General features: G+C 33.7%; 1 protein-coding gene across 1 annotated transcript in view; it reads left to right on the top strand.

Moving 5' to 3' along the window:
* Positions 1-10,711, top strand: part of CFAP47 (cilia and flagella associated protein 47) — a 573,852-nt gene that overhangs the window by 303,704 nt on the left and 259,437 nt on the right. Inside the window, exon 36 of the mRNA XM_012642083.1 lies at positions 6,867-6,944. Within this exon, the coding sequence (XP_012497537.1) occupies positions 6,867-6,944 (78 nt within the window). The remainder of the gene's footprint in view (positions 1-6,866; positions 6,945-10,711) is intronic.

Here is a 10,711-nt window from a genome sequence, read left to right as displayed (position 1 = left end):
TTTGGAGAACTTGTGGTTTCCATATGCATGTGAGGGAGAAATTTATTTATTGTAATTTTATTAACATGTTATATTGGACTGTTAGGAACACAGAATGTCAGAATCCAGGATTAAAGTATTCTGTGAAATGAACCAAATGACTGACTGTCTTAAATGAACCAAATTTCTTTACAGAAAAACATAATCAAACAAATGCAGTCTTTCATTTTAGTGTTAAAGCTGAAGGGAAATCTGGATATTTCAGGAATTGGAAGAATATTTATATATGTATCTCAGAAAACAGTAATATTTTGATACGTCTTTATGGTTTACCTCAGATTGAATTAAAATGGCTAATTCTTTTGAATGGTGTGTGATTTTGTAGGGAGAAAGATTGTTAATTGGAGGATTTTGAATCCATCATTCCTTGTATAAATACAGCCCTCAAACTTAGGCAATGGGAAAATAACCTAAAAAATTGAAAACCAGTCACAAAATTTGTAAAATCTTTATTTTATGATAGACATCTATTACATTTGAAATTTTAAAATAATGAAGTAGAATGAATAAGAAAGGAATTTTAATGCTAATTAATTCATATGGAGAATCTTTTTAAGTTTTAACCAGTATAACAAGTGATCTAGTTTTTAATGTTACACTGACAAAACTGATCAGACTTGATTATTAGCGGTCTCATATTAAACATACTTCAAAATAAAATAAAAATCTCTACATATATTACCCAAAATTGTATGCATCATAGTGACCAGATTTGATTATTTTTCATAAAAATTACACATTACTTTTAACAAATAAGACAATCTAGTTGGTATTATTTAACATAGGCAGGATTAGCTGGCCAGGTTGCTGACTCCCATGTCTATCTGTCATATTAGTGGTTGTCAAATTCTTCTTTTGGAAAACACCCCTATTTCATGCTCTGTAATGCTTTGTTTGTTTTACTTTTATGGTAAGAACACTTATCATGATATCTACCCCCTTAACAAATTTTGAAATTTACAATATTGTATTACTAACTATAGGTACTATGTTACACACGGGATGTCTAGAATTTATTCATCTACCATAACTGAAACTTTATACCTATTGACCAACTGTCCACTTCCCCAAACCTTTATCCCCTGGCAACCATTGTGATATTCTTCACTTCTGTGAGTCTGATTACTTTTTTTTTTTTAGTTTCATTATTATAGATGCTTTATATAAGTGGAATTATGCAGTATTTGTCATTCTGTGACTGGCTTATTTCACTTAGTATAATGTCCTGCAGGTTAATTAATGTAGCTATAAATGGCAGGACTTCCTCTATTGTTTAAGTCTGAATAATATTCCATTGCATATATATACCACATTAGTCTCTGCCTGTTGATTGGGTTGTGTAATCTATTCACATTTTTGTTATTGTTGACATAGTGGGATTTACTTTTGCCAATTTCCATTTGATTTTCTGTTTCGTGTCCTTTCTTTGTTTCTCTATTCTGCCATGACTTCTTTCTTTTACATTAGTGCATATTTTCTAATGTAGGATTTTAATTTCTTTAATGACTTTTTCAATGTATTTACAGATTTGTTTCCTTAGTGATTGCACTAGGGATTACCATAGACATCTTCACTTATCATAATCAGCTTCAGATATATACTAACTTAATTCCAATGAGATTCACAAAATGTTACTCTTATATAGCTGTATTCCTTTTCTTCCCTTTTTCTGCTCTTATTATCATACATATAGCATCGATAATGTTACAAACCCAACAATATATTGCTATAATTATTGTTTTATATAATTTGTATTATTTCAAGAAAGCTGAGAGAAGAAAGGAAAATATATTAGCTTGCTAGGACTTCCATAACAAAATAATGCCACAGATCAAGTGGATTACACCACAAAAATCTATGTTCTCACAGTTCTACAGGTTGAAAGTCCCAGATCAAGATGTTGGCAAGTTTGGTTTCTTGTGAGGCTTCTCTCCTTGGCTTGTAGATGACTGTCTTCTTATATGGCCTTTTTTTTTCTCTGTGTGTGCATCCTGATGTCTCTTTATGTTTTCAAATTTTCTCTTATTATAAGGATACTCACTATTCAGATTAGATTAGGACCTACCCTGAACGACTCATTTTAACTTAGTCATCTATTTAAAGGCCGTATCTCTAAATACAGACAAATTCAGAGGTACTGGGGATTAGAGCTTCAACACACGAAGTTTGAGGGAGATAAAATTCAGCCCATAGCAAATAGAAAATATATATCTATAGTTTCTGTTATATTAGCCTTCCTATTTATTATTTCTGTTTATTTGTTACTATGACTTCATGTTACCATTTGAAGTAATTTCTATAGCCTAACCTAGCTTCAGTTTAACCCACTTCATTTTCTGAACATTTTTTCTCTTCCTTTCACTGTCTTCTTTCCTTCAGGTAATTCTACCATACATATACTGTTATGCTTAACTGTGTACCTAACACATATATGTTAGATTCTGTTCATTTTTCTTCATTTTTCTCTGTTCTTCAGAATGCATAATCTCTATCAGTCTTCAAGTTTGTTAATTCTTTTTACCTGCCAGTTCAAATCTGCTGTTGAACCCTCTAGTTAGTTACTGTAGTTTTTCCTACTCCAGAGTTTCCATTTGGTTTTTTATAATTTCAATCTCTTTGTTAATATTCTCTATTTGATGTTACATTGTCATCATATCTTCCTTTACTTCTTTACTCATAGTTTCCTTTATTCTTTGAAGACATTCAGACTGGCTATATTGAATTTGTTTTCTATTCAATCTGATATCTGGTTTGCCCTAACAGGCAGTTTCCGTTTCCTTCTTCTTTTCTTCTTTTTTCCTTCTTCTTCTTTTTTTTTTTTTTGCATGTTTCATGTTTTTTATGAAGTAGACTGAACATTTTAAAAAATATGTTTTAACAATTCTAGATACTGGTCCCTTCTCCCCCAGTCTTGTTAATATTATTTGCTCTTCTAACATTTTACTGACTGACTGGAATATTTTAGTGATGCCTATCTCCCCCTGCCCAAACCTATACACACAGCGTGAAGCCTCTGATGTTGCTTGTCCAATGACACAGCCTTGGGTATGGTATGTCCACATTCAACCTGGATGACAGTGGTTTTGACAGGGCTTCCTTTGACTCTCATTTCCTTACCACATTCATTAGTTAAATTCCATTAATTCCAATGCCTCGAGGTGGGGGCATATATTATTCTTTAGACAAATCCTATCAAATTCAGACTCCTTTGAAAAAATTGTTTTCTAAGTCAGTGTTTAAGATTTGTAGTGACTCCAGAAGAACTCCTTTTAGCAATCGCTTTTCTCAGTTTTCTCCAGCAAACTAGCAGGTCTACAGTTTAGCTTGTATCTTAAATCTACAGATCTCCTCCCAATTGTCTTTCACCATAATCTGCATTATTTTTGACAGTATGCTTTGACTTGAACACTTTGTTGAAAACAAAATCAGTTCTTTTTGGAAAAGATTAGAAGCTATCTGTTTTAAGGCCTTTTTTCCCTGGGGAAAATGCCTGATCCGTGACTCTGGAGCTAGAGGTGCAGACAATGGTGCACTTCTTTGAGCAAATCCTACACTTTATGAGCTGAGTGCCAAGTCGGAGAAGTGGCAATAGCCTCAGAATTTCTTGGCTTGCTTCTCCCAGTTTTAAATGACCACTTTTTAAGCTGAGGAAGGGGTAATTGAGGTCCCAGTATTCTCAGCAGTGCCATACTCATGTTAGAGCCTCTGTCCATGAGTGGGGACTATATAGAAGGGCTCAGCTCCTCTCAACCGCACTTGCCCAGATCCTAGCCTCAGCAACATACTAAGGTTAGGATAAGAAACATTAATGTCCTACCCCTTGCAGAAAGGTAGCTCTTCAAATGGGAGCCAGGGGAGGAGGGGGCCCTGTGTTCTTGGCAGTAGCAGGCTGAAGTAAAGTTTCTTTCTTGCTGAGCTGAGAAGGAAGAGGAAGGTATTGTTCTTGGTTCAAATACCAAACTACTGGTTTGCTTACTAAATTTTAGTAGGTTTTGTTGAATATATTTTTATTCATTTGCTGTATGCCTTAAAACCATAACTAGACAGTTTGAAAGTTATTTTTTATAGTTTTTACTCATTTTCCTGGAGTGTGAGTCCAAGGAGCTCTCATGGTGTCATGCTTTAACAATGTTTGCCTGAAATTCTATTTTGTCTGAAATTAGTATAGCCACTCCAGCTCTCTTTTTGTTACTGTTTTCATGGTACACCATTTTAAATCATTTACTCCCAAATTGTTTGTGTCTTTGAATCCAATGTTTGTCTCTTTTATCCATTCTGTCAATTTCTGCTTTTGGATTGGACTGTTTAATCCATTTACATATAATATATTCTCTGATATAGTAGAATTTATGTCTGTAATTTTATACTTGTTTTCTATATGTCTTATGTCTTTGTTCATCTCTTTCTCCATTATTGCCTGATTTTTAAAAATAATTATTTTTAGTAAACAATTTTAATTCCTCTTTTTACCTTATATTTTTCCAGTTATATTCTTATTACCCTGAAGATTGCAATTAGCATCCTAATTTAAAACAATCTAGCTCATATTAATACCAGTTTAATTTCAATATAATTCGGAAACTTTTTGCGATATATCTCCTTTTCCTAGCCCTTCTTTGCCGTTATTATTGTTATACCAATTACATGTTTATGCGTTATAATCCCATAAAACAGTTTTATATTTATTTTCTTACCCTGTTTCTTTTAAATGAGAAAGAAGATTAAAAGTATTGCAAACAAAATATATTTATAGCTTATTTGTTGTATATATTTATCCATGTAGTTAACTTTGTTGGTGTTTCTTATTACCTCATGTGCTTTTGAATTAACTTCTAGAGTCTTTTACTTTCAGCTGAAGGACTTCCTTTAGTACTTCTTGTACAGCAGTTCTCCCAGCAATGCTTCTTTCAGTTTTTATTTTGGGATACCTTAATTTTTCCTTCATTTTTGAAGGACAGTTTTGCTGTGTGCATTATTATTCATTGATAGTTTTTTTCTTGCAGCACATTGAAAATAAAATTCCATTAGCCCCTCTGCTCCAGCATTTCAGATGGGAAATGAGCTATTAATCTTTTTAAGGAGCCATTGCAGGTGTTGAGCCAATTTTGTCTTGCTACTTACAAGATTGTCTATATCTTGGCCTTTTAACAGTTTGAATATCATTGTCTCTGCACAGATTGCCTTGAGTTTATCCTGCAAAGAATTCTCTGTGCTACTTGGATGTATAAATTAATGCTTTCCACACAATTTTAGAAGTCTTCATCCTTTATTTTTCAATTATTCTTTTTACCTCTTTCTCATTCTCTTGTCTTTTAGAGATTTCCACTAGGCTTGTGTTGGTAATCTTAAATGTGCCCCATAGGCATCTGAGGTTCATTAACTTTTCTCATTCTTTTTCTTTCTGTTTGTCAAAATGAATAACATTAATTGGCATTTTTGAATGCACTGGTTCTTTTGCCAGCTCAAACCTGCTGTTGAGCCCTGTCGTAATTTTTATAACAGGTATGGTATTTTGCAAGTCCAGAATTTATAATTGGTTCTTTTGTATCATTTCTATTTCTTTAATTAATATTCTCTATTTGGTGACACATCATTGTATCCCATATGCAGGGTTAAAGATCTCTGACATATTTTGAAAATCTGGCAAGTTAGTTTAATCCCACACACGGGCATCTTGTTCCCCAAATGTTCCATTTATGTTTTTTCAGGCTCTTGTTTGACCCAGCTGCTATAGCAACCTCACAAAAAATTGCTGCTAATTGTTTTCAACAAGCATGCTGGGGTGGTAGGTGTTTTCCCTTAAGACAGGTCACATAAAGAGAACACTTTGCAAATTGAGGTTTTCCAGGTACCTTCAAGACAGGTCAAATAACAACAATACTCAGGAATGGAACTTTTTAAAAGAAGTCCAATCTTGGTTTGTCCCCTCTCGTAGTTGCAAGGCTGCCAGTTTGCAAAACTACTTCGGGCTATCAAGAAGAGGATGGGATTTACAACATATAAGTTACAATGCAACGAAGTCTATTGATCTTACCAAAGTTTGGCAGTTTTTCTTGAATAAACACTACTCAGATTGTTGCAAGCCTCTCTTGTATTACCAGAGTTCTTAAAAAACTAATTTTGAAAACTTTGACCAGTGATTTTGTTGCTTATATAGTATAGAGCTACGGTCCCCAAACCCGGGGCCAGGGACCGGTGCCGGTCTGTGGCATATTAGGGACCAGGCCACAAGAGCTCCACTGCTCGCCCCGCCAGTCTGTGGAAAAATTGTCTTCCATGAAACCAGTTCCTGGTCCCAAAAGGTTGGGTACCACTGCTCTATAACTATTTCTTAAACGTATGAGCATTATCATATAAGAGGGTCTGCATTGCTATGTGACTCCAGAAGATGGCATAATTATTGACGTACTAATTAATTAGCTACGCACATCTCATGTCCACCCCTGGAAGAAACATTTTTCTTTTCTGGAAATAGGATTAGAAATTATGAAATGTGTACAGCTCAGGCTGTGCATTAAAAACTGTGTGCTTTCCTCTTTGGAATATAATTTGAGCATTTATGTTCTAAATTTCTGTGCTGTGAGAATTAAGTGCTACTATTCCATATAAAAAGGATACTATGTTTCACATATTTCCATTTCAGATCTCTCCTTTCTACCATATATGTTTTGAGTTGCAGAATGAGAGCACATGAACTTTTAAAATTGTAGTTTATTATGATTCTAATTATACTTTATGATTGATGGGAAGAAATAAAAGAAGAATTTTTGTGGTCACCTGAATTTTGTTGCAATAGATTGAAAATAGTTCTTCTTCATTTTTTTCAGGATCATTTTGGTGGAATCCTCAACATTTGTCTCTTTGCCATCACAATTAACAGAATCTGGGCAATACATGAAACATGAGTAAGTGTCTATATTTTTATAAGTATCTGAGAAAAAGTTCTAAGAAATTAGTACTCAAGGAAACTTGTTATATAATTACACAATAGTTTTCATTTATTAAAAATGTTTAATTTACATTATTCATACTCTTATTCAAATATAGGTTTATATGTTTCTAGGTTCATGTGCATGAAAATTGAATAAATATGCACTTGATTAAATAAAGCAGATTTTCATTATTCATAGTAGCTATGTTCTATAAAGTTGCCACACATACTCAATTAGTGAGGACTGAACCAGTGTTCCTAGGAGAAATATATATAATCACATTGATTATAATTGTAAATCCTAAAAATAACCCATCCTGGTAAATTCTATATTTTTATCTTACAAAAAGCAAAAGAGGTTCAGAAGTGTTAAATGATTCTTCTGAGGCCACCCCACTGACAGAGGAGAAGAGATTCAAACCCTCTCCACCAGGACCCAGAGCTGGAGCTTCTCACATAACCCTGCACTTTCCACTATTGTCTCTACCCCTACTTCATCCTTGTACACGTATAAGGACTGAAAAAGGAAGGGCCGCTGTTTACTTTGTTTGCCTTTAGCTGGGAACTAGCACATTTAGTGACTAGAACTTTTCACCACTCTGTGCATGTCTGTCTTTGAACACTGTGAAAGCGCCATGAGTACTGATTTTGGACTTAACAAATTTTAGTGAGTAGGCGAATTTGCAAATAAGGAATTTATGGATAATGAGGATCAACAATATTTAAATGCATTTCACCTACTTTATGAGGTCTACTTAGTTTAGAAAGGAACTTTGACTTCTGAATAGAGAAGTCAGGTTTTTAAAAGATTGCTTGCTTTATATTGTTCATTTGTTGTAAACTATATAATCACTATCTAAAGTGAAGTATAATTAAAAATAATGTTACCAAGGTTAAAGTAAGTCAGGCAGAGAAAAAAATAATGTAGATCTCTACTAATGAAGTGCAAGCCTATGTTGACCATTACTACTAAGTTAGTTTGTTTTACACCTTTTTTGGTCTTTGTGTAATGCTTGACAACATCACTATCATCCTTTTAGTTGCAAAACGTATCAAAAGACAAGAATTTGGCAATTTTGATAATAGGAATTCCTAATGTTAACATCATCGGATACCATTAAAGTGCTTGTGCAGATCTTGCTAATATTAAAATGAGTATAGTTTATTATTCAAAAGTGAAATTGTGTTTAAGACAATACTTTTGGGAGATTATAAAAATTGCATCTATGATATTTGATTCCTTCAATGGTTATTCTATGAAAAAAGTTGTTACAGAAGAAACCATTTCTTCTCACTGCATTTGTTTTATTGAATGCAAATTTCATGTTTAACTAGAGCATTTGAAATCTTGCTTTCACATTTTGCATTAGTAAACAATAAAACATGAATTAATATGTGAAGCTATAAGGGAATATTATAAATACCAAAGGAATATGACAATCGTAGGTATTTTATGTTAATTTCTCTGTAGATATGAAATGCTAGTATTGCTAAAAACACTTCAGTTAACAATTCTGCTAGATTTCCAATCCCTTGCTTCCTCTTGATATAGTGGCTGCTTTGTAATTATAGATTTTACCTAAATGGACTTGAAATAATTTTTTCACATTAATTGTGAAAAATGTATAGTACCATATATTAAACTACAGTCAGATTTTAAAGCAATGCTTTCCATATCTGTGAGCATAAATAGCTCAAAATTGAATCAGTGTAATGAACAGAAAAATTGAGTCTACTTTCACAATTTGGAATGCAATATAAGAATTCTGTATATCAAATTTTAGCATGCTTTCTTTTATATAATATTCTCTAATGGATTTCATTAGATCTAAAATTCTAGAATTATTGAAGCCATGTACTCTAAAGCTACAAGTAAGAACGTCTTTTTTTGTGGTATGCGTCCCAAATCAAAACCAAAATGAAATGAACAAGTATAAAAGCATTTAGAATTTAATTTTGGCACATAAGGAAACGTGCAAATACTTATGCAAAATAATTACCAACTCAGCATGAAGTATAGCATAAGAAATGTATCTACCATGGTCTCAAACATTATTAATCATTCTTTCTCACATAGAATTATTTATAATACTGTACTTACTTAATTATCTCAAGCTTTCCTGTGATAAAAAAATAAAACAACAACAACCACCAAAAATACATAAAGATGCTGAGACATTGAGTGTTGGGTAAGGGAGAACGTGATCCAACATAGAGCAGTCAGACTTCTGCAGATTAACTGTCAAAGAATAACTCAGAGCCATTCATTTCAAGGATTGGGGATGTCAATTGAAAAGAAGCCAAATTCTGTAAAATAATTTAAAGACAATTATTGTGAGCCAAATTTGAGGACCATGGCCCAGAGCCAAGTCCAAGAAGCCTTGAGCAAGTGGACTGGCTGTGGCTGAGTTACAGTTTGGTTTTATACATTTCAGGGAGATAGGAGTTACACATAAATCAATACATGGAAGGTAGCATACATTGGTTTGGCCCCAAAAGGTGGAGTATCTCATGGGTAGGGGGCTTACAGGTTATAGGTGGGTTTAGAGACTCTTTGATTTGTAATTGGTTAAAGAAATGAAGCTTTGTCTAAAGGTTAGAAATATTTTAAGTTAAGATAAGGAAATCTGTTAATTAGAGACAAGCCAGGGGACACATTCCCAGACTCAGTGATTTATTATTAAATTGAGGACCTATAGGTTTGTCTTATATAGCTTTAGGCCTGTTAATGAGTTACAAAAGATATCTACAAGGAGGGGCATGATTAGGCTTGTCTGACCTCCCTTCTAGTGGATATCAACTCAATTTTAAGGTATTCCCTTGGCCAAGAGGAGGTTCATTCAGTCAGCGGTTTGGGGGGAGGGAGCCTTAAGATTTTAGTTTAGTTCACAGGGATTTATGTAACTCTGTGAAGACTGTCTCTAAGTTCAAAGGCAAGGGCGATACTTATAAGGCAAAAGTCACAAAGTTTCTCAAGGAAAAGTGTTTGTCAGTATATATAATACAATTTCTTGGTTTGTTATTTGGGGACTGACATGCACTGATGGCTGAGGCCAAAATCCATGTGTTCAGTTGAGATAAAGCTGTCCTAAGTTCACTCAAAACGCTGTTTTTTTTCTGACTATTCTAAAGAGATTTATTAGAAGTATTTACTGTGGCTCCTTTGTCTGGGATCCTACCCGCTTCCTATATAACACCTCCCAATTCCAGATCTTGTAGCAAGAAAGTCTCTATTCACTTCTGAAGGATCAGTTAGCTATCCAGAACTCCAACAATCAAATACGCTTTCTAGGCAGCAGAAAGGAAGACATACAACGATAAGTGTGGTCTCTCCTGATTAACAAAGCTTCCCAGAAATACCACACAGCACTTCTGCTTGTAGCCCATTGGCCAAATTTTAATTGGATGACCAAACCCAGCTGGAAGGAAGACTGAGAAACCTCTTTCCTCCACATACACATCTAAATAAAATTAGGGTTTTGTCAATGAGGAGGAAAGAGCAAATGGTTATTGAGGTAGGCAACCAAGTCTCCATTATGAGGGGACATAAAAGATAATTGTATCCCCAGGTAGCACAAAATCATCTAATATTTCATCAGTTTGACTTCATGAACATAATGCAGCCTTTTGATTTTTAAATATGCCTTAATAAGATAATACTTAGTAATGTTACACATTATTTTTTTCTTTTTTTCTTTTTATTTCAGCATATTATGGGGGTACAGATATTTATGTTACTTA

The sequence above is a fragment of the Propithecus coquereli genome, unplaced genomic scaffold (assembly GCF_000956105.1).
Source record: "Propithecus coquereli isolate 6110/MARCELLA unplaced genomic scaffold, Pcoq_1.0 Scaffold173, whole genome shotgun sequence".
NCBI classification, from domain to species: Eukaryota; Metazoa; Chordata; class Mammalia; order Primates; family Indriidae; genus Propithecus; species Propithecus coquereli.
This window is presented reverse-complemented; position numbering and strand designations above follow the sequence as displayed.